At 40.9% G+C, this 23,938-nt stretch overlaps 1 protein-coding gene across 2 annotated transcripts; it reads left to right on the top strand.

Annotated features, from left to right (window-relative positions):
• Positions 1 to 1,424: 1,424 nt before the first annotated feature.
• On the top strand, positions 1,425 to 23,649 carry NWD2 (NACHT and WD repeat domain containing 2). Of its 2 annotated transcripts, XM_079152781.1 has the most exons (5): positions 1,425 to 1,648; positions 3,942 to 4,145; positions 8,029 to 8,173; positions 12,931 to 13,520; positions 17,494 to 23,649. In XM_079152781.1, the coding sequence occupies exons 1-5, from the start codon at positions 1,646 to 1,648 to the stop codon at positions 21,409 to 21,411; spliced, it is 4,860 nt and encodes a 1,619-aa protein (XP_079008907.1). In that variant the 5' UTR covers positions 1,425 to 1,645; the 3' UTR covers positions 21,412 to 23,649. The 2 variants fall into 2 exon arrangements, with proteins under 2 accessions (XP_079008907.1, XP_079008906.1); XM_079152780.1 differs by lacking the exon at positions 1,425 to 1,648 and having other exon boundaries at positions 3,277 to 4,145.
• The last annotated feature ends 289 nt before the right edge of the window (positions 23,650 to 23,938 follow it).

The following is a 23,938-nucleotide window of genomic DNA, read 5'->3' as shown; positions in this document are numbered from 1 at the left end:
GCAAGCCCCTTCAAAGGGACTGTTGTGCCCAAAGAGAACAGACAAGCTGTATCTACCTCCTGCGTGGTGTTGGGGCTAGTACTAAGGAGATCTAAACTGAAAACAGTGAGTTCAGTTAACCTGTCACCTTTAGTAAACCAGTTATAAGATGGATTATGGGCTAAGGTGAGAGACAAGGCAGACTTAACCAGAGATGCATTTATATAGTACCTGCTTAAGATTATGGGCTGAAATGAGAGTGGTTGCAAAGAACTGGTACCTTCCCAATATGTCCCTCTCTCTGTTGAGAGCTGAGCTATTGTTTTGAATACAAGAAGAAGCTTCAGATAAGAGAAAAAATTTTAATGATTTTTTTTTATCTTGATGCATTTATCCAACAGTTTTTCAAATACATTCTATGTGCTAGTGTTACACGGCTACCTGTAAAGCTCAGGTAGTGGTGGAATCCCCCTCTTTACCCTGTTTCTTGCAAACACACCAGAAAGATTTCAGACATGTCACTCAGAGTAACAAGCATGAGTTTCCTTAAGAGGGAAAGGACAGGGAAAGGAAAAAGGTAACTGTCCTGAGGGAGAGAGGGCCCTCCCAAGAGAGGAGAAGGGCAGAGTGTGGTCATGCACACCTGCAATCCCAGTGAGAGGCTGAGGCAGCAAGATCACAAGTTTAATGCCAGCCTGGGGAACTTGGTGAGACCCTAAGCAACTTAGTGAGATCCTATAAATAAAAATAAAAAGAGCTGGGGATGTGGCTCAGTGGTAGAGCATCCCTGGTTCAATCCCCAGTACAAAGAGTGAGAGAGGAGAAGGACAGTGTGCCCTTGTTGCCCGCCAGTTTTATTGGGGAGAGGGGCCCCAAGAACTTTTTCAGAGTCCCGCCCAAGTCCATCCACTCATTGACCTTTGACAGCATAGGAACTGATTGGACCTACATCCAGGAGAGGGTGGTGTGGTGCCCACAGAGTTGGAGTTTTTAAGGGAATTGTGTCCCTCTCTTTTTGCCTCAGTTGTCTGCCCCCTTAATCAGTTTGTTGTACTTTAAATAACCCTCAGCAAGCTCTCTTCATAAGGGTCTTGATCTTTTGATTGCCAGGGTGATTAGGTGTGGGGACAGTGACAAGGGAGGGTGTAGACACCTGGTCAGGTGTGACATGATCTTGAATGAGTAACTTTCCTTAAGAGGGTATAATTACGGCTGGGGAGATTTGGACATTCCAGGCTTGGACTCCCAGTGCTGGTCTGTCAGATGAGGCCCCCTGTGGTTTCCAGTCCCTTTGTTGTCCTTTCCCCACTCCCCACGCCTGGCTGACTAGCTGCCGGACATGCCCTGAGGCTCGCCATGTTGTAGTAGTTTGTAGATCATGAACTTCTTTGGATGGATCTACTACGGACTTTTATTATTCTCTCACTGCCTGCATCAGATGGAAAGACACTATGAAGACTGTTCTGGTAGGCACAGAGCTAGTCAGAAGGGCCCCTGGGGAAGCTCACATAGCAACTCACATCCCAGTGGGTAGACAAGCTTGACGTTTAGCTGAAGATGCATGTCAACAGGAGGAAAGAAGGAAGATGCCCACAGACTACCCTAGTCCCCGATGCCCCACTTAGGGAAGACAGCAAAGACTTAATTGAGCCACAAATATACCACTATGGTAAGTGAATGAATATTTTGAAATGAATATTTATGTTTTCAGAGTTCTGTTCTTTTGAGAAAAGTTATAAGTGAATAATTAGTGATAATATTCATTAGTATTATGAATGATATCATTAATATTATGGATGATACTAACTACATAATAAGCTCTAGATTATGATTTCCATCATAATGCACCTGTGTCAATTTCTTTGAAATACTTGTGGGATTGAAACTTGGGACTAATTAGGTTAAACACAAATACTATATAGTAGACACAATTGCCATGGATGGTGTAGATTTATGTAAGAGTTCCCGGGTGTTCCTGCCTTGTTTCCATTAGATAAGATGTTGTAGATTGCCAGGCATGTTGGCACACACCTGTAATCCCAGCAGCTCAGGAGACTGAAGCAGGAGGATTGAGAGTTCAGAGCCAGCCTCAGCAACTTTGTGAGGCCCTAAGCAACTCAGTGAGACCCTGTCTCTAAATAAATACAAAAACAGGTTGGGGATATGGCTTAGTGGTTAAGCGCCCCTGGGTTCAATCCCCAGTACCCAAAAAAAAAATGTTGAAGATGAATTAGGTATGCCCAGTACTATAATAAGCTAATAAAATAGAACCAGAAGTTTAGCCACCTGGATGGCTTGCTAAAACAAAGACTGTTCAGCTCCATACCAGAGTTTCTGATTGAGTCTGGGATAGGAGCTGAGGATTTGCAATATCTACCAAATGCCCAAGTGATGCTGATGCTCTGGGTTCCTGGACCACATTTTAGAATCGCTGGCTTGAGCAAACTTGAAAGTGTTACTCCACGAGGAACTATGGGTAGCATCACTGTTTAAATTTCTACATATCTGTTTTTTGTGTTTTGTTTTTGTTTTTGTACAAAAGCTTATGTATGAACTGCAAAAAAAGAAAAGTTTTAATAAAAAGCAACAAATTTATAATATAACCTAAGTAAATTTAAAGTCATCCACTCAAAGATACCTTGAATAAATTTGTATTCTTATAGTCTCATATGTATAAGTATGATTGTTTATACATATATATATATGATATTATCTCATCTCTCAAATATATGTAATATTCTGTGTAAAACATTGGAATCATACAGACTGTATTTCCCCCTCCCTCCCCTTTCCTCCCTCTCTCTCTCTCTCTCTCTCTCTCTCTCTCTCTCTCTCTCTCTCTCTCTCTCTCTCTCAGTACCAGTGATGGAACCAGGGCCACTTAACTACGGGGCCACATCCCCAGTCCTTTTTAAGACAATCTTGATAAGTTGCTGAGGCCAGCTTTGAACTTTTGGTCCTCCTGCCCTAGCCTCCCGAGTTGTGAGGATTATGGGTATGCACCACCACAGCCAGTCCCTTTTCTCTTAATAATACTTTATAAACCTCTTTCCTAGCTGGTGTAGTTCTACAGTATATTTAGAACATCCTTTTGAATGGACAAATCTTAATTTATTTAAATATTTTCCTTTGCTGGACATTGAGATTGTCATATCAGTTCTTTCCTGTTCAAACAATTTCAGCACAAATATCCTGTTAAATCTTTATGTACATTCTAAATTATTTTTCTAAAGACAAATTCCCAGAAGAAAAACTTCCAGGTCAGAAGTCATGTGGATTCATAAGGCTTTTAAGACATAAGGCCCAAGTAAACTAAGAGAAACATTAGATCATTTTACATACCCAACAGCAATATATGGTTATTTCTCACACCTTCACATAAAACCCAGCAATGTTTTTTGTTTGTTTTTGTTTGTATGGGGGTTGCCAACTCAATAGGGAGAAAATGCTCTCTTGTTGATATTTCGAATTTTTTTTAGCTGCTGATGGATTAGTAATAGCATTGCATCCAAGGCCTGCTGTACTGCCCTGTGTAACTGTGTGAATCAGGAGCCTAGAATCAGACTATCAACCCTTGACAGAGCAATTCTTTTGTTTGAGGCTTTGTATGTTTGACATTTCATAAGATTCAGCATGTCGTTTTTTCTTTGCCACAAACAAATCTCAAAGAAAAATCTCAAAGCTTTTGTTGTGCTATATAAACTTTGAGAAAGTAAATTTAGGCTATGGAAATCATGCATTTTATATTTGTCTGCTGTGATATACCAGTTCATGTCTTGGTATGTTGAATAATTTGTTATTGTAATTGTAATATAGTTAATCTAATTTTACTTCTAACATCAAATATTCACGGTGGTGAAAAGAGAAAACTAATGAAGCAATGTATCTTGCTTTCTACCATAATATTTGTTGAGTGACCACAGGCCTTGACTACTAAAATGAACTTTCTTGGTGATACACAGGGACTGTTAGGTGAAAAGTATGGGAACATCCGAATCCCCGGAGAAGTGGAAGCCTCAGAATTTGAAATGATTTTGGATGCTGCCATGGAGGCAAAGCTGGAGACCAAGCTACTGGAAGAGTGGTACTGTCGGGATGAGAACTCCGTGCCAGCAGCTTATTACCTCAGGCCTAAATCAGAAATGCTAAGGAGCAATAAAAATGCAGTAAGTCACCCTTCTCCCCATTACCAAAACCTGTTTGTGTCACCCAAGGATGATTTTTCTCCATTGAAAAGTCACAGTAAGTGGGAAGTCACTCTGCCCTGGGCCCTAAATTTAACAGCTAAATCCACACTAGTCATTAGGGAAATGCAGATCAAAACCTCAAGGCCCTGCCACCTCACACCTATTAGAATGGTGATTATCTGCAAGAGACAAGTGTTTATGAGGATGTGGAGGAAAGGAACCCTGGTACACTGTTGGGGGGACTGTAAATTGAAACAACCACTATGGAAAACACTAGAACACTTCATGCTCTTATGATGCAGCCATTCCACTTCTGGGTACATATACTCAAAGGAAATGAAGCCATTATCTTGAAGAGACATCTGTAGCATTATTCACAATGGCCAAGATACAGAAACAACTTAAGTGTCTATAAACAGACAAATGGATGTATTAGTCAGCTTTCTGTTGCTGTGACAAAAATACCTGAGAAAATCAACTTAACAGAAAAAAGATCTATTTCAGCTAATAGTTTTGGGGTTTCATTCCATCATCACTTAGCTCCAAAGCTTTTAGGCTGTTCTGGATGTTCTGGGAAGCAGAACATCATTGTGGGAAGCATGTGGTGGAATCAAAAAGAGAGGAGGGGCCATGATTCCAGTAGCCCCTCCAGAGACACACCTAATGACCTCACTTCCTTCCATTGGGCTCAATTTCCTAAGAGTGTGACCACCTCTCAATAATGCCCCAGGCTGGTGACTGAGTCTTCGACAGGTGGTTAGCCTTTGGGGAAGGTTCAAGATCTAAACCGTAACAATGGATAAATAAATGATACACACACAGAGGGGAATGTTATTCAACCTTAAAAAAATAAAAAGGATATAAACCGAGGAGTGGGATAACTGGGTCAAAAGGTAGGTCCATTCCAAGTGTTCTGAGGAATTCCACACTACTTTCCAGAGTGGCTACACCAGTTTGCAACTCCACCGGCAATGTAAAAGTGTGCCTTTTTCCCCACATCCATGCCAACATCTATTATTGCTTGTGTTCTTGATAATAGCCATTCTAATTGGGATAAGATGAAATCTTAAGAGTTGTTTTAATTTTCATTTCTCTAATTACTAGAAATGTTGAACATTTTTTCATATATTTATTAATCACCTGTTTATCTTTTCTGTAAAGCGTCAGTCCAGTTCCTTAGGTTCTTTTTTTTTCTTTTTCTTTTTTTTTTTTTTTTTTTTTTTTGCAGTGCTGGGGATTGAACTCTACCAACTGAGCTATATCCCCAGCCCCAGGTTCTTTGTATTTTTGTTGTAAAGTTTTGTAAGTTCTTTATAAATTTTGGAGATTAGTGCTCTATCTGAAGTGCGTGTGGAAAAGATTTTCTTCCACTCTGTAGACTCTCTTTTTCACATTATTGATTGTATCCTTTGCTGAGAAGAAGGACTTAAAATTAGCATACTACAGTAACACAGCCACATCAATGTTTATAGCAACTCAATTCACAATAGCTAGATTGTTTTGTATGCTTGAAATTTACTGAAAGTAGATCGCAAGTGTTCTCAGGACAAAAGAACTGTAACCATATGAGGTGATGGATATGAGAGCTCCAGAGTTAATCACTTCACCAGGTACACATGCATCGAACTACTACATTGTGCCCCTTAAAAAATAATTTTGAAAAAAAAAAACTAAATCCAAAACTAAGAAAGTTTCTAATTTTCGTCACCTTAGCTTTTTGCATCTCTGACTTTCCTTCTGGGTTTATTGCCTTCCTAAAGTATATCTTTTGGAAATTCCACTGAATGCATTTGGAATTCCTTTAGTAACCTCTCTCATTTGTTCATTTTAAAACCTGAGTCTATTTATTTATTCTTCTTGGTATGTGCCATGCTTATAGCTGTGAATTCATATGTCCTATCAGCTCTCAAACATTTGTAAACATCAAACAAGCTCTCCTCCACCCTGCCCCTTCTTTACTTTAATTAGATGTACTTTAGACCACCTCAGTCCATCCTCCCAGGATCTGAATTCCCTTTCCCATTATCAGTTTCGTTATCTCTCTTGCTTGGCTTCTTTTTTTTTTTTTTCCACTTCAGCAACTATTTCTTCAGCTGTGTCCACTTTGTGCATACATTGAGTTTTCAAGTTCAATGGTTATATTTGTTATTTTGTGAGAGATTTGTGTGTGTGTGTGTTTTGGCTTTTTTTAAAATTTTTGTTTTGTTTTGCGGAAGGAAGCGGATCCTTTTAAAATCTGCCATTACTTATGGTCTCATTTTTTAAATTTTTAATTTGATTCTTTTCCTTTAATAATTTGAACAATCAATTTATTTTCTTGTATCATCTTCAGAAACATGGAGTAAGGTTGATGTGTGCTTGAGTATCATGTATACATTATTTTTGTCTCCTTTCCAACTTGATTGGAAACAAGACATCTGTCCCCTAAAGCTGAATGAAGGAGAAGAGGGGAAGAATGTGCCTATCCGTTACACAGAATGTTTATAGAGATTGAAAAGATGTGGTAGACAGCCATCTTTCCTCTTAAGACAACAGCCTTGATACAGTCAGTACCCAAGCCGCTTCAAGAGGAGGAAAGCCAGGGATCAGCTGCAGGTCTTCATTTCAGGACCTTGTATATTTGTCTTTGCGATTTTCAACATAAAACATTTCCTCTGTGCAATGTATAATTGTGTCGGAATGCTTGATCTTTCTTTTCCCCCTAGCATGCATTATTCAAAGCAATCTGTAAGAATATTGCTTCTCTGGATAGGAATATTAGAGTAAAGTAAATCTTTCAAAATACAGTAGGAATAAATGTAGATAGCAAAGAATGTGAAACCTCAAGAAACCATTTACACGGTGGCTTGGGCCATTTGCTCATATATTACTATTTAATTAGCTTTGTTCCATCTTCATTTATTTGTGTGATTCTCTAGGGAAATGTAAACTATTCCCAAAGCCTCATGTGCTATTTCTATAATAAATGGATGTATGAATAAGATTATCCTCAAAACTATATAAACATTTCTTGATAGGCAATCCTCCCATTTTGTTTCCTAGCAGATCATCCAAACCAATGAGGTGGAAACAAACAACAAAAGACAATTAAATAATAACCTCCCCTTTAACTGTCTCCCCTTTGGAGGATATTGAAAGGATTATTTTGTTATGATATTTGTATCAAAACTCAAGAGGGAAAAATGTGGTAAAATAAGAAAAACCTATCTTAGTCCTGAGTCTGGGTAGTGTATAAAGAAAGGAAGTTTATTTAGCTCCGTAGTTTTGGAGACCAACAGTCCAAGATTGAGCAACCCCATAATCGCATGTTTCCAGCTTCTGGTGAGGGCCTTCTCGCATCACCTTGGTGGGAGCTCACACCAGAAGAGAGCAGAGTGACACAGGAAGACCCAGAGGCCAGGCCTGCTGTTTTTACAGCAACCTGCTTTTTCTTGGGAGCTAATTGGAGCTCATGAGAAATACCTTAATCCCTTCCAAGACATATATGTCACCCCCAGTGACATAACCACCTTCTGCTAGGCTCCACCTCTTAAAGATTTTTCCTCCCAACAACTCTGGGAACCAAGCTCCCAGCACATGAATCTTCACACACTCAAACCACATCTAACTACAGCAAAGTCCAACCAAAAAACTGTCTGAGTCAAGTTACTGTACATAACTTGGGAAAGTTCACATGTAACATGGAGATGATTTCTAACTTTCAGGGCCACAGAGGGAAGGAGGAAATAAGACACTGTCTGTCGAATGCCTACCACAGTATCAGCACAGAGTAGACCTTCAAGTAATAGGAACGCTCTCGTGCTTAAATACTGTTTTTCCTTTGATAATTTTAAAACTCGCTTCTTACTTCTACCATTCATAGATGCAGCCTCCTGTCAATGCCGAAAATGAGAAGCCATGGCAAGAGATATCTGATGAGATCAAGACAATACTTAAAGCGGCTGTCAAGCTGTTACATGAAAAGGGTAAAATGAAACACAGCCAAGCTAAGAGGTACCTGTTCTCAGGTAATTTTCACACACTCCCAGTAAACTAAGAGCTAGATAAATAATAGATGCAGTCACTGCTTCCCTTTATGTTTCTATAAATTTCATCTCATTTAATGCCTGGCAACTTTAATTATTCAAAAGTTTCCATATCCTGGAGAGGCAAGTGTTCTTTTGGTTTAACTCATAGAAAAGCCTTGAGGGCTTCTCCAAGAAATGTGATTTTTAAAGGGGCCAAGGGGTGGCTGGGGATAATAGGCCAGATTCTGTCATTGCATCTCAGTTGAGCTATTCATTCATTCATTCACCCAGCTGCCCAACAAACTTTTATAGGTCTATTGGCTACTTTGTCCCAAGCATTGGGGAGACAGCAATGAACAGGAAGGCAAGGCCTCAGTTCTCCTCAAACTTATTTTTCAACAAGGGAAAATAAATGATAGTCAAGTAATCAAATTAATGAATAAGATCATTTCAGAAATGATAAGTAGAATCAATAAAATAAGTTCAAGTTCACTGAGATGGAAATGTGCTTCAGAAATTCTAGGAGCAGGAAATAGATCAAGGTAGCCAGGTTCCGAGAGGGAGATATGAGGTCTGAAAATCATCTCAGACCATCAGAACCTTGTGCTTTGTTTGGGGTGAAGTGAGACGCCAGGGGAGAATCTGAAACAAGATCTAATTTAACAATAAAATAAAAATCTCCCCAGCCACAGAGTAAAGACTCACTTGTCATCCTTTTTCAGCCATAGAAAGGAAGCTTCATTATTAAAATCTGCACAGGGGATCACAAATCTGAAGGAATGTATCAGTCATAGCTTCCAGAGAACAAACACTGGGTACAAGTAATCAAATATATATAGTATAGCATTCATTGTGAAAGTTGAGAGTGAGGAATTATTGAGAAAAAAAGCATCTTCAAAGTGGCTTTTTGAATGGTGTAGCAAACCATTTGAAAAACCTAAAAGGTCCTTGACCCGTGCTCACTGGATATGTGTACTTCACATCATTTTGAAAGTTATGAATCATTTTGACAAATTCCAGGAAAAAAGCTAACAAAAAATTGGCCTCATTAAAAAAAAAAAAAAAAACCACTAAAATTGCCAGGAATAAGTACTATCTTTAGAATATACAGGTTAACATTTATCCTTGTTCCTTTGGGACTTTTTGATCCATTTTTTTAGTCTCTGGCTCTTCACCTTTATCAAGGACAAAACAGTTCTGTTCCTGAAAATGTGCTGTATCAGAAAAGATGCCCAGAGCAAAACTTTTGTTTATATTAAAGATACCAGTTTGAGGGAGGCAAACTCTAATTTACAATGTTAAAGTAACATGTTCAAGTATTTCATTAGCAAACACTTTCTCCTAATTTTCTCCATTCTGAAGAACTCCATCCACATGGATAGCCATGTGAAGATTAGTTGCTTCATGTGAACTGTTGCAAGAGGTCTGTTTTCTGCTTGGAGTTACATTTGCTAAAGGTAGACATGGTCATGATAATTTTATTTCTTTTACATTTTAAACTCATTTTGAGATCATGTCAGACTTCAATCATAATCAGAATTACTGGAGAATTTCCAGCTCTTTCAAACGGATCTAGTACATTCCTTTAATATTTTCATAAATCTTGAAAATAAGAATGCAAGATAGAACCTCTAAAGGTATATTATTTATATTAGACAATGATTTTTCACACTTCTGATTTCACCTATTTAAACAAGAGAAGATGAGAAGTAAATTAGACCCAAAAGTTTTACCCTTTTGTAAATCTCTAAACTGAGTGACTTTGGAAATAATAAAGAGAGTACTATGTCTTGTGAATGATAGTTGCCAGGGCTGGGAATCTGTTCCCAATGTTACCTTCATTTGGTGGTGTGACTTATTAAACTATAGTATACTAAGGACAAGTGCAAAGACAGAAAACAAATACAGTATTCTATTAAGGAAAGGAGAAGTTTTAAAATATTTGCACAGACATAAGCATTGCATTACTCAGCTTTCTTTTTACTGTAACAAATACCTGAGATAATCAACTTAATAAGAGAAAAGGTTTATTTTAGCTTACAGTTTGGGAGCTTGCAGTCCATGACCAACTGGCCCCATTGTTTGGGGGCAGTATATCATGGTGGCAGTATATCATGGTGGCAGTGTGTTGCAAAACCATTCACCTCATGGCTGGTAACAAAAAAGAGAATGAGGAAGAGACTGAGGTCCCACAATCCCCTTCTAGGCCATGCCCCCAAAGACCTAAGATCTCCCACGAGGCCCCAGCTCTTAAAAGTTTCACCATCTCCTAAAAGCACTATTCTGGGGAACAAGCCTTTTAAACACATGAGCATTTGGGAGATGTTCCAGATTCATACTATGCAGGAATTTTGAATAAAAGTGTCCCCAAATCAGAAAGATGCACTTTGCCTCCAAAAAGAACTCTGCAGAGTTGATTGTGTATCATATCACTTGTTTATATTCACATTCATTTACTAATTCCATTCCATTCCAGGCACTTTATGTACAGCCTCTTTTTAACCCTGAGCCAAGCTTTCATGAGTCCTTCCATCTTGGTTGATCTGCATCTCTTTTTATGTTCCAAATCTCCTGGTTGACACACTCTTCACAGATGTGATAATAGTAGTTGAATTACAGCTAAGTGGTTTTCTGGGAGTCAGGGTGGCAGCACACATCTCTGATCACCAAGCATGATAGATAGATGCCACGGTTGGACCACTTCCTTTCTCCTGACAATCTCAGAGTGTAACAACCTGCTAATCCAGTCTGCTTGCCAACACTGTGTATAGGAGCTGGAAAAGAGCTGGGCTGAATGCTACTTTCTGTACTCGACGGCCCATGATGCTTTACCTTGTTCTCCTTTTAACAAGTTTTTACTCTTTTATAAAAAGAAGAGTAGACATATGTTATACAAGTTTCTCTGACTTCTTTAAGTAGCTTGCCCAATTAAAATGCTTTGTAAAATATACTGATGCTCATGGCACAGCTTACTGAACACAGATGGGTGTATCTTTTCACCGGAAACACAAATTGTGATTGATTGCTATAGTTACAGAAAGAACATTATCACAAGAATTCCACTAAAAGTCATCATTTTTTAAAAAATGCACCTTCCTTAATAGTTACTTTATAGAATATGGGTGTGTGTATTCCAGGGTTTACTTGACATTGGGGTTGTGGCCAGCAACACTGAAAGTTTTTTTAATTTCTGGCCAGATCAATACTATATATTCAGAGCCCAGCCCACACCATGCTTCTATCATATCCCCCAAAAGTATGGTCTCCTGCAAAGAAAAGCCTTCTGTGACCTCTCCAAGTGGGTGAGAACCCTTACTGTTTGCTCTCATTCACTGTGTTCTTCCCTGTCACAGGAAAAACTAAAAACAATCATAATACATTTATTTGTGGGAATCTAGGTTTAGTACCTGCTGTCCTCCACTGGACTATAAGTTCCACTCAGCTCCTCTAACAGAATGCCATGAACTGTGTAACTTATAAACAACAGAATATTTTTTCAGTTTGTAGACTGAAGTCCAAGATAAAGGCACCCACATAGTTGGTGCATAGCGAGGGACCACTTTGTGGTTCACAGATGACACCTTCACCCTGCTTCCTTATGAGATAGAAGGAACAAGGGCACTCTCTGAGGCCTCCTTTAAAAGAAAACTAATCCATTAGGATCCACACCTATCATATTACCACCTACCAAAGGCCCCACCTTCAAACAGCATCTGGAATTTAGGTTACCATATACAAATTTTGAGGAGACATAAACGTTTAGTCTATGGCAACCCATGCAGGCTTTTAGTATTGTCTCTTTTACCCAGCATTTTATCCTAAGGAAGTATCAGCATACTCGAATAGGGTAGGGACTCCCCTTGGATGAAGGGGAAAAGTAAAGAAGTAAGAAGGAAGGAAGGAGGGCAGGTATCCAATTTTTAAAGAATGTTAGCTTTTTATTGCTGTGACAAGATACCTGAGAAAAATCATTTTAGAGGATGAAAGATTTATTTTGGTTCAGGGTCTCACAATTTTCAGTCCATGGTCACTAAGCTCCATTGACCCTGGGCCTGTGGTGAGGAAAAACATCATGGTGGGAAAGGTGTGGTGGAGGAAAACAGCTTACTTCATAGGGCCTGGAAGAAGAGAGAGAAAGAGAAAGGAGCAGTGGACAAGATATAGTGTCCAAGGACACACCCCAAGAACCAACACTCTTTAACTGGGTTCCCCCTCCTACGGTTACTACCACATCTCTGCAATGACATCAGATTATGAATCCATCAATGGATTAATCCATTGATAAATCATGTATTCAAACATGGTTATATTTTGTTTTAAAATGTGCTTCTATATTTACCTTTGGACATCTGTCTGGAGTACAAATAAACCTCAAAAGAGAAAAGAAAAAATGGTGAAGCCTCAGTGTAACCAGCAAGGAACAAGCCAACCCCCTGTGTCTCTCAGCCTTCGCCTCTTTGTTAGCTGGGCCACACTGGTCCCTGCCGTTTCTCCACTTTTAGAAGAGCTAATGTCTGAGAGGGCAGCTAAGCAGTTTCAACTATAAACTTGGTGTACTTGCTCTCTTGTGCTGATGTTCCACCTCTTCCTCTCATTGTGGAGGAAATTAAGTAATTTTATTAGAAATCTCCTGGGTTCCAGACTACTCCACTGCAAATCATGATAACCTACCCCCAGCAACTTATCTTCATATGGGGAATGTGGGCGCATTGCTCCTTCACTCTAGACAATAAACTCCTTGTCTTATTTTCTTCCAGCTATCGAGGATGAGTTTGACTTTGCTCTAGGCAAGCAAACCCCAGCATTCCTGAAGAAGTGTGTTTGCTACATTAGAAAAATTGCTAACATTGAGCGCTTTGTGAAAATCCCAGAGATGGGAAAATACATGGATATAACTGGAGCAGAACCAAGGATTATTCGTGACCCAGAAGCTCAAGAGAAGTTGATAAAACTCAGGGATGAATTTATTCCTACTATTGTCGCATCATCTAATCTGAGAGTATACACATCTGTTACTCATTGTGACATGAAACTGGGCTATTCCCAAGAAATAGAAAATCATTACATAGAAGGACTTGGTAAACAGTTTTATGAAGACATGATTGATATAATTCAGGCCACAGTACAGCAAAATTTTGACACTGAAACTGATACACTCTATGATGAAATCCTTCAACATTCGTCATTATGTAAAACATATGCCTCCTTCTACGAGTACAAATGTGAAGCTCTAAACATCGTGCATAAATACATTCTTCCAAGCAAAACTGGGCACATCAACCCTCTTATTGTATATGGTGGACCATGCACTGGGAAAACCCTCCTGTTAGCTGAAGTAGCAAAGAAGGTAAACAGCCTGCTCTTTCCCATGTATATTTATGAAAATTTTTTTCTTGGGAGAAAAAAAATTTAATTGATCAAATTTATTTCCACTTTCTGTGCTTACTATTTGAATTATAATTATTCTTTTTGGAATGGATACCTAAGTATCCATTTTTTATCATTCTTTTTTTTGCTGATATAACAGCTATGTGGAGAGAGCAAGACCCGTGGCTGCAACCATAAAGCTACTTAATTTTTTTCTCTCACTCCAACACATGTTGTGGGACTAGCTCCTCCATCCAAATGAATTCCAGGGCAGATCCCAGAAGTTCCTCTCATTCCTCAAAGACTAGTTTTATAATTGCTTCTGGTCACTAAATCAGTCTCAATTCAGTAAATAAGTATATCCAATTCAAGCAGGTAATAAAAACTTAAGTCTATATTTCTCTCCCTTGCTGAGGCCTACCATAAACAAGGCACCTAGGAATGGGGACGTAGTCTTTTTCTTAGTCTATGTAACACTTCTTTCCCTCCTTTCCTAACCCCATCCACTTTCATGACCCCCATAGGGTTATGGTGTAGTGGGTATAAGAAAGGTTAGGTGACTAGAATGTTCTTACGTGACCAGTACTGTTATGAACTGGGCTTTGAGCTCACTGTACTTCACAGGTGTTTAAAGCTGCCTCCTGTCTCTTCTGAAGTCATTTCATGTTTCCTGGAGGTTTGTCCTTCCTGAAAATCCCCACAGAGCATCTCTTGCCTATAGGGCAATGCACCTTTTTTCTAGCTCCCTACTTCCTCAGCTCCTAGACTTCCAGCAACACACTTTCACCATCTTTCTGCTAAGATCTCCATAGTCCAGCAAACTCCTTCAGCAGGACCTGGGAAAACAAAGCAAACAAGCAGAGACCCTTGCCATCTGTCCCTTGCTGGTGACTCATATCAGGTACATGGGAAACTCAGAAACTTCAAACCTGCAGGCCAGGCTTAGCAAAGCAGCTCTGTGTCACTTGTCCCCATCCACTGGAGCAGCTAGCCAGCCTGTCACTCAACCTTTGTGTTTTTCAGGTGTCATCAGACCCCAGTTGTCTGCGTCCCCCAGGCTTTAGGTATTCATTGAAACCCTTTCCCCTGGGCTAGGAGTGAAGGGTGAGCATTGCTCTGGCCTCCCCTTTGGGGATGGGGAGGTGAGAGCATGACTCACACCCTCACCTCCGACTTCTTTCTCAGCCCTTCCAGTATTTTTTCAGGCTGGAGGTAGAGAGTCCACTGGAGGTAGCAAACCTGGTGTTTAGACCTTCCCTTTCTGGTCCTGCTGGGGTCTGTAACCTCACTTGGAATGCAATGGCTATTATCTGGCCTCCTCAGCCTAAACAGGGCAAAACTAGCTCCATATTTTAACCTCCTCTTAAACTTGGTATCCAAGTACCATGGTTTCTGTCATTCTGGTGTTAATGCAGAAGCCCCACATTGTCTTCTGTGGTGACTCTCTTAAGAATAGAGCTTTCTTTCACTTCATGAATATTCTCATAATCCATCACATGCTACCTAATCTCAAATCAGTCATCCTGAACAAGAGCAGGGTCAGCTGCAGTGCACCCCATGTGGGAATTAGGTTCCAATAAGCTCACAGGTGAAACTCGGGGGCATAACACCCGCACTTGAAAAGACATTAGGAAGGCTATGTACCATTTCTTGGCATGGAAAGCCTAGATGACTTTTATTCTTGTGTTTTAAATATGACTCTAGCTAAAAATACACACACACACACACACACACATGCACACTCACACGCACACGCACACACACGCACATGTACGTGGCCCTGTCTTTCATTAAGCACAGATGAGGGAAAGGGTGGGCATTTAGGGACCATATTACATCAAAATGATTGTGTGTGTACCTGTGTATGCCTTTGAACCCAGGTTTGTATATGTATGTTGAAACTGTATTCCAAGTAAGATGGTGACACCATGAGAGCATGTAAGAGCAGAAATCAAGTGACAACACATCCAGGTGTGCCACCTCACACTCCCTCCAGGGGTCCTCTTGTGGAGGAGGGAAGGGGACCGGTGAGAGGAGGAACAAGTGTTGTGAATTGAACCAAATGGAATGTGGTGTGACATGTCCCCACATGCACAGGAGGCCAAGGGTTACAAGGGTGTGCTGATATGACTGTCCGACAAGCCGTCCTCACGGGGCAATGTGCTAACAGTGCCAAGATGAGCAATGACTTTCCAAACTCTGTGTCTTTTGGGTATTTTGTCAGCTGCCTGCATCTGTCTATTCAGAGTCCAGGCTTCTGCGTCCCCAAGAGACCTCGCCTTTTTCTCGCGTTCCACTTGACACTCTCCTAGGGAAGGACTGACCTGCCGTCAGCAACAGCTTGCCTCTCCGGTGACCTCATGTCCCTCGTGAGGACCCACACAGGCATCTCACATTAGTCTCCTGTGTCATCCAACATTTCTATGGATTCTCCATTCCTAGAGGTTAGGACATGACACCAGGAAGCAGAGAAAGAGCTCTGCTCATCAAAATCAAAATGTACCAAAAGGCACAGACCTAGTGACCCACTTAGTCCTGCCATACCTACCTGTGTACAGTTACCACCCAGGTGATTCCCCTCAGGGGATCGTTGTACTGATTAGGTCAAGGCTCTTGTAACCCAATCAATTTACCTCTAAACTTTCTTTCATTGTCTCATACATGAGCTTTTGGGGGATACCTCATATCTAACCCATAGCAGCCACCAGTGAATGGTTGTAGAATGGTTAGACTGACTTCCTTGAAACCAGCTCCAAGGAGGACTACTCCTTGGAGTATTTTTACCCTTTGATCATTTCCTTTCCCATCTTTGACTTTTCAGAGAGAAAAATACTAAATAAGTAAATAAGTACATATATGCATATATATATATATATATTTAAAGAAAACTTAGAATAGGAATCAGATATGATTTTAACTCCCACTTTGTCTCATGGTGACCTTTGAACTCAGAGCAAGTCTTTTATCCAACCTGGCTTCAGTTTCCTCCTGTTAAAAGACACTATCCCATCTGCCCTTTAGAGAGAGAATGTGAGGACAGATGACTGCAGGCTTGTATGGTCAACTTTCTGTTAAAAAGTACATCTCACAAAACTTTTAACCAGCATTATATAGATATAGTATGACCAAAAAAAAAACCATAACAATGACCCTATAGCACCACAGAAATGTCTCTGAATTGTAAAAGATTATATTCAGTATAATTTTAGTACATAATATTTTTTAATTTTTTTTTTATTTTTGCAGACTGCATTTTGATTCATTGTACATAAATGGGGTACATCTTTTCCTTTCTATGGTTGTGCACAATGTAGTGTCACACCATTCATGTAATCATACATGTTCATAGGGTGATGATGTCTGTCTCATCTCACCATTTTTCATACCCTCCTCCCTCTCATTTCCTTCTATGTAATCTAAAGTTCCCCCATTCTCTCACCTCCCACCCCCCACCCACATAATATTTTTATTGCATCCTAATTAATTGGAAGTTTGGTCATGCATGGATGGCATTATATGCTTTCGATTAATGAAAAGATTTAATACAATGTGTACATGCTTAATTCAGTCATTAAATAAACACTAAGGGTCTACTAGATGTCAAAAACTGTGCTGGGAAATGGGGATGTGGTGATGAAAACCTGATCACATGGGGTACTCAGATTTACAGATTTATGAAATGCTTTATGATTTTAGAACACAGGCTAAATGCTGCCTTAGGACTGAATGATACCATTAGTACTCTTTACTACCTGAGAGTCTCACCTGTGGAATTTGGTGCATGAGTTCCATGACAGTGCCTTGGCCTTCCCAGAAAGTCCTTCCACTTTGTGCTTCTGGGCTATTTTTTGCATGATAGATGTTACCAGAAGTCTCAGCTCCAGAGAGAGGAAATGTAGGCTATGGCCATGTAGATACCTACCACCACCCTAAACTCGGCTTCTGTATTTTAGGCTTATGGCTGGCTACATGAAGAAACAGGACCAGAATCTGACCCAGTAGTCGTGGTGAGATTTCTGGGAACGACGGACATGAGTACAGACCTCAGGACCCTCCTTCTGAGTGTTTGTGAACAGCTGGCGGTTAACTACCGGTGCCTGGTTCAAAGCTACCCTAAAAAGATCCATGACCTCCGGGACTTATTTATAAACCTTTTGAATGAGTCTTCATTGCAGAGACCGCTGGTAATAATATTCGACGCCCTAGAGCAGCTCTCAGAGAATGAGGAGGCCAGGAAGCTCTGGTGGCTCCCAGCTCACCTTCCCCGCTTCGTGCGGATAGTTCTCTCCACACTGCCCAACAAACACGGGATCCTGCAGAAACTTCGGTGCCTTATCCATGATGATGACAACTACATCGAGCTGATTCCCCGGGACAGGAAGATGTGCAGCCAGGTCCTCAAACACCAGCTGCTGCGGGTCAAAAGGAAGGTCACATCAGGCCAGCAGATTTATGTAAACAACGCGTTCTCCAAGTGCACTCTGCCCATGTTTGTGAACCTGACCTTCAGGGAGGTGAGACATTGGAGATCCCACAAAGATGTCGATGAATCCTCCCTCTGTGTCACTGTTCATGAAAGCATAGAGCAGTTATTCTGGTCCTTGGAGAAGAAATGTGGCCAGAAACTGATCTCCAGGGCTCTCGGTTACATCACCATGGCCAAAATGGGTTTGAGCGAAATGGAACTGGAAGATGTGTTAGCTCTGGACAACAGTGTCATGAACGAGCTCAATGAGAACACCAGGCCTAGCAATCCCCTGAGAGTACCTTATCTGTACATTGCAAGGCTCAAGGAGGGTCTCAGTGGATATTTAATAGAAAGACACGTGAAGAACGTCACCCTCCTGGTCTGGGCTAACAGACACCTGCAACTCATAGCCCAGAAACTCTATCTGCAGGATGACAGCAACCTGCGTGAAATGCACACCATCTTGGCTGATTATTTTCTGGGGGTTTGGTCAGGGGGCAGGAGGAAAGCTTTCTGCCTTGAAGACCCCTATTTGAATGGCTGCCTTGACTTGGAGAGCAGAAGCCTGCTGGAGGAAGAAAAGCACTTCATGGAACAGGCTTCCTTTGACAGGCAGGCCCCTGATCAGCCCTGGGTTTTCCAGTGCAATCCCCTGGAGCCCGACATCTTTTTCGTCAATCACCGGAAAATGTCTGAGCTGTTGCACCACCTGACAAGGTGTGGAAAAACTGATGACCTGCTTTATGGCATCATCATGAACTTTAGCTGGCTTTACACTATGATCAAAATTGGCCAGTTTGACAAAGTGCTTTCAGACATCGAGCTGGCTTACAACTACTCCCAAGAGAAGGAGCTGAAGTTCTTGGCCAGCACCCTCCGCAGCATCAAAACCAAGGTTATTGCATTTCCTGGCTCCCTTTCAGCAGAGCTTCAACAGAGACTTCTGCCTGTCGTAAGCTCCCTGCCCAAACTTAGACACCTTCTTTTAGAATGTGACAAGGACGGGCCCAAATACTGCTCCATCGTGCCATTGCATTCATCCATGGATGTGACATACAGCCCCGAGCGTCTTCCCCTATCATCCAGTCACCTGCATGTCACGGAGATTCTGCCTACCTGCAACCCCAGCACTGTCCTCACAGCTCTGGAAAATGGTTCCATCAGCACATGGGATGTAGAAACTCGCCAGCTACTCAGGCAAATCACCACAGCCCAGTCCGTCATCCTGGGCATGAAGCTCACCAGTGATGAAAAGTACCTTGTGGTGGCTACAACAAATAACACCTTGTTGATTTATGACAATGTCAATTCTTGTCTCCTGTCTGAAGTGGAAATCAAAGGGACCAAGCATGGAAGTGGCTCCACCTACATCAATGGATTCACACTGTCTGTCAAACATGCCCTTGCCTGGCTCGAAGCCAGCAAGGATGTCACCGTCATCGATTTGCTCTATGGATGGCCCCTTTACCAGTTCCACTGCTGGTATGAGGTGACCTGTGTGCAGTGCTCCTTGGATGGGGTATATGCTTTCTGTGGGCAGTACCTGAACACTACTACCATATTTCATTTAGGGAGTGGAGAAAAACTTTGTACCGTGACATCTGAGTTTTCAGGTGGATTTGTGAAGTTTCTTCTTATCTTGGACACAGCTCAAGAGATGGTTATGGTAGACAGTGAGGGAAGTCTTTCTGTTTGGAATACTGAGGATATTTCCAACCCCCAACTGACCGATGACTTTGACTGCCGAAGAGAAGACAGCGAAGTGGTCAGCATTGAACTTTCAGAGGACCAAAGTGCAATTCTGATCTGCAAAGCTCTCAGCATTGAGCTTTTACATACTGGTGTGTGGAAGGTGGCTGAAAAGTTCAGAGCCAAGCACAACGAACGCTTTGTATCGGCTGTGCTGTCCAAAAATGGAGACTGTATCATCGCGACCATGGAGAATACTCCTGCCGTGTTTTTTTGGAGGCGGGATACCGGACAATGCATGGCAAGCCTACAGGAAATCTCAGGTACCATAGTTAAGTTGGTGAAATCTAGTCATCACAATATGCTACTGTCTTTATCCACCAGTGGTGTTCTTTCTATTTGGGATATAGACATAATCACAGCTATGTCCAACATAGATAAGACTGGGAAACCCATCCAAAGTCTGGTGTTGCCTGCTAGAGGGGAAATCATTTACTCCCTAGACGGCTCTGATTGTGTTCATAAGTGGAACTTCAGCAGTGGGTTCATTGAAGCAGTATTTAAGCATGAAGGCATAGTGGAACACTGTGTGTTAACATCCGCTGGTGACATAATGGTGACATCAGATGACAAAAGCAGCCAGTATGTCTGGCACACCAGCAGTGGGGAAAACCTCTTCCGAATTAATGGACAGAGAATCTCTCAGCTGCTGATCACACACAATGACCAGTTTGTGGTCTCCCTCTGTGAGGAGAATGCCTCCAGGGTTTGGAGACTGGCCACAGGCCACAGGGTCTGCAACATTCTGACCACTTTGCAAAACGCCTTTATTACCTCCGCAAATACCTTCGTGGTGGGAATGACTAAAAGCAAAGTGTTGGCAGTCAGCCTGTGGACAGGAAGTATCACCAAGAAGTTTTGCTGCGAAGATGGAACCACCATTGTGAATTTTAAACTGATCCCCGACTGTCCAGACATCATCGTGTTCATCACATCAGCGGAGACGGTGAACATCTGGAGTCTGACAGATGAAGTGATCTGTCGCCGCGTCCAGCTTCCAAACAACTTCTTGAAAAATCTGGAGGACTTTGAAATTTCTCCCAATGGAAAGTTAGGCATTATATCTAGGGGAGATGAAAATATCAACGTGCTAGATTTACACAGTGGTAAGTTACGGGTAGTTCATGCCTCCGGGGTCATCTGGCGTCAGAGGCTGTCTCGGGATGGTCGCTACCTGGTCTACATTTGCTTCCGAAATGGGGAAGAAGAGGAAGAAAATGGCGCAATATCCAGCTTAATTGTAATGAGACTGGCTGATGGCAAAAATATCGGTGCTTGTTCCCTTTACAAAACGCCAACTTTCCTGGCACTCTCTCAGAGGCACCTGAACATCATCGTGGGTTTTGATGATGGGAGTATCGGGATATACACTGTAGTGGACCGCGTAGACGCTGCACTGAAAATCAAAATCGCCACTTCCAATAGCAGGCAGATTTTCAACAATGCAACCCAGACATCCAGGCCAAAGTCTAACAGTTACTGTTTTAAAGTATCTGTGGATTGCTTATGGAGAGAGTCCACTGAGGTCTTTGCAAGAGACAGCCCCATCACAGTCAGTGACTCCTCAGAGTCCAATGAAGCAACACCCTCCAAGAAGCACAACTCTTGCTATGCCCTAGAATCCAGGGGTCACAGCTATGCCCCTGATAACTGACAAAATGTCTCTCCCTCCCAGTGGAAATACATGATCCACACACAGAAGAAAAGACAGTCCATCTTCTATATCTCAAGGGATAACCTACTCCTTTCTTAAGAGACAGGAAAGATGCTGGCATTTCAGTGTCTTATTAACATGCGCATGAAACAGAGGTGTGAGATTGGTTTTGGGCGCCACCTTTTTGTCAAAGTGTATCCAGAATGGAGGGACGACAAAATTTCTAGAAAGTGGGATTTAAATCACTATTTCATCTGGAAGAGAGAGGATAAAAGGTTTTAAATAAGCTGTGTGGTAAGAAGTATCATAATTCATTCCATTGGTTCAGATGAGAGGGACTAGAGTTATATAAATCATTTGGACTGAAATTAGTTCTACAAAGTCAAGTTGAAATCATGAAGACAAAGAACTGTTTAACTCCAAATGTGTGAAACACAGCCTTAATCTCTCTTTACATTTTCCGATCCTGACAACTGTGTAAACCTAGTCTGCAGATGAAAGGTCTAAAGGTGCAAAATCATGTAACAAATATGCCCAGGTGTATTCTCAGATTCCCAAGAGACACAACATAAAATATGAGACTGCAAACTGGACTGGGACCAGAACTAACTACCACTATCACAGGGCTACTGAACAGGGGGAGTCAGTCTTGAACAAAATACAGTTCCAACAATTGCATGCAAGGGTTTCTCTATAATGGAGTATATGATTTTTAAGCTACTTATTTTCTGAGTTGCAATAGAACACTTAATAAGAAATCACCATCTTTTCACATCTTTTTTTGAAATGCATATTTGTGCTGAGTCTAAAGGAGAATTACAGAAAGGGCATTACAAATTTGGTCAAAACACCTATTTGTTCCTATTGTCATACTAACAAGAATCTGTACTACTCAGTCAGTTACATGGAAGCATAAATTATTTCCTAAATCCCTGCAGTATATCTTTAATAGAAAGCAAGCTTTGTTAACATGCCATCTCTGAAACACGGATGACATTTGCCTTACTCTCACTCCTCTTCTTTCCTGTGATAAACGCAGATAGATGACCAAATACTCTGGGACAAACTGAATATGCCTGTCTTTGTGCTAAAATACTCCATAAATCTTAAGGGTGTCCAAAGGTTCTCTATTGTCCCTTGTTTGTAACCACTTTCTTATACACACCGTATGTATGCTTCTTTATCTGTTACACTTCCAGACTGAGAAATCTTCTGAACCTTTTATAGTCTTACCATTTCAAAGCAGAAGCTGGGAAATGGTATTAAATATTTTTTAAACTCTACTGCACATATTTAAAAAACAAAATCTCAGAAGATGAAAGTGATATATTTCCTTCCATATATATCGTACACATGGCATGTCCTTGGATAACTTTTCAAAGGGGTCAGTAGAGGTGGTCCAGTAAGGTTTTCTTTGAACAGTGAACAAGGAACTGACCTGTTTCCGGTGAAGCTCTACCATGAGCTCACCGTGGACACCTAGCAAGATCTTTAACCTCACAGTGTGTTGCTTTTGTGAACTGCAAAATAAAGTCATGGGTTCTGCTGAAGCCCTATTAGGAATATTGGAATAATAATGTCTGGAAAAAAAAGGAGAGACAACTTGATTGTTGATGCAAATGGGGAAAAAAAGTGACCTAACCTATAGAGAATCTAAGTCAACTGTATTTCACTTTGGAAAGCAGTTTAACATGTAAGCATTCAAAGATATGATTCAGATATGAACACCACATTCCATGGTGAAAGATTTTTTTCCTCTACATTGCTCCTAGATTAGCTTCCAGCCAGGGAGGTGGTAGCCCAGAGAGGGCTCAGAACCACATAAGGATCACCTGGAGTAGATTGTAAAAGTCAACTGTATGCTTTTAGCTCTTCAGGCAATGCATTATTATTGCTGTCACTATCAGTTGGACCTCCATACCATACATTTCTAAGAATTAAATGCCTAGATGGATTAAATGTAGTGTGTGAATGTTCTATGTAAAAGCCAATAGAGTATAACCAGTGACTTGAATGACTTTTCCTAACTTGTTTGCAACTGATAGCTCATATTGAATGTTTTTATGTAAACTTTGTATTGTTGGGAAGAATTACCCAATCAGAGATTTATATTTTCATAAATGTTACATTTAGTTAAATTTTGTTACAGAGTTGTTACACTAGAAAATTATTTCAGTCTTCAAACAATATACAGTCTTGTGTATGTATCGTTTGTATGAATAAAAGATAAACCACTTAGATTTGTGTGCAATTGGTTTTTCTGTCCATCTTTGGCAAAAGTGATTGGAGATCTCAAGTAATAGTTGTTCTTGCTTACTGAGTGCTTGTAATAAGTGCACCTAGGTACTTTTCTCAGAGTTTTTCAGGTTCTAAGCTCTGCAGTCTTCACAACAGATTTATGAGTAGATACTGTTAGTGCTTCATATTTACAGATGTGGAAACCCAGAAACAAAGGGGCAGGGAGAATGCTGAACAAGATTTCAGTGTACCATCACTGTGTTTTTATTCAGTTTCTCAAAGCACATCC

Source organism: Sciurus vulgaris (genome assembly GCF_902686455.1).
Source record: "Sciurus vulgaris genome assembly, chromosome: 9".
In the NCBI taxonomy this organism is placed as follows: Eukaryota; Metazoa; Chordata; class Mammalia; order Rodentia; family Sciuridae; genus Sciurus; species Sciurus vulgaris.
This window is presented reverse-complemented; position numbering and strand designations above follow the sequence as displayed.

Bases quoted from the DNA above. Each gene is read 5' to 3' on its own strand.
- NWD2 (XM_079152780.1), top strand. From the start codon at position 3,918: ATGAACTTTCTTGGTGATACACAGGGACTGTTAGGTGAAAAGTATGGG. The intron at 4,146-8,028 runs GTAAGTCACCCT...TACCATTCATAG, and splicing joins TAAGGAGCAATAAAAATGCA to ATGCAGCCTCCTGTCAATGC. The intron at 13,521-17,493 runs GTAAACAGCCTG...TCTGTATTTTAG, and splicing joins TAGCTGAAGTAGCAAAGAAG to GCTTATGGCTGGCTACATGA.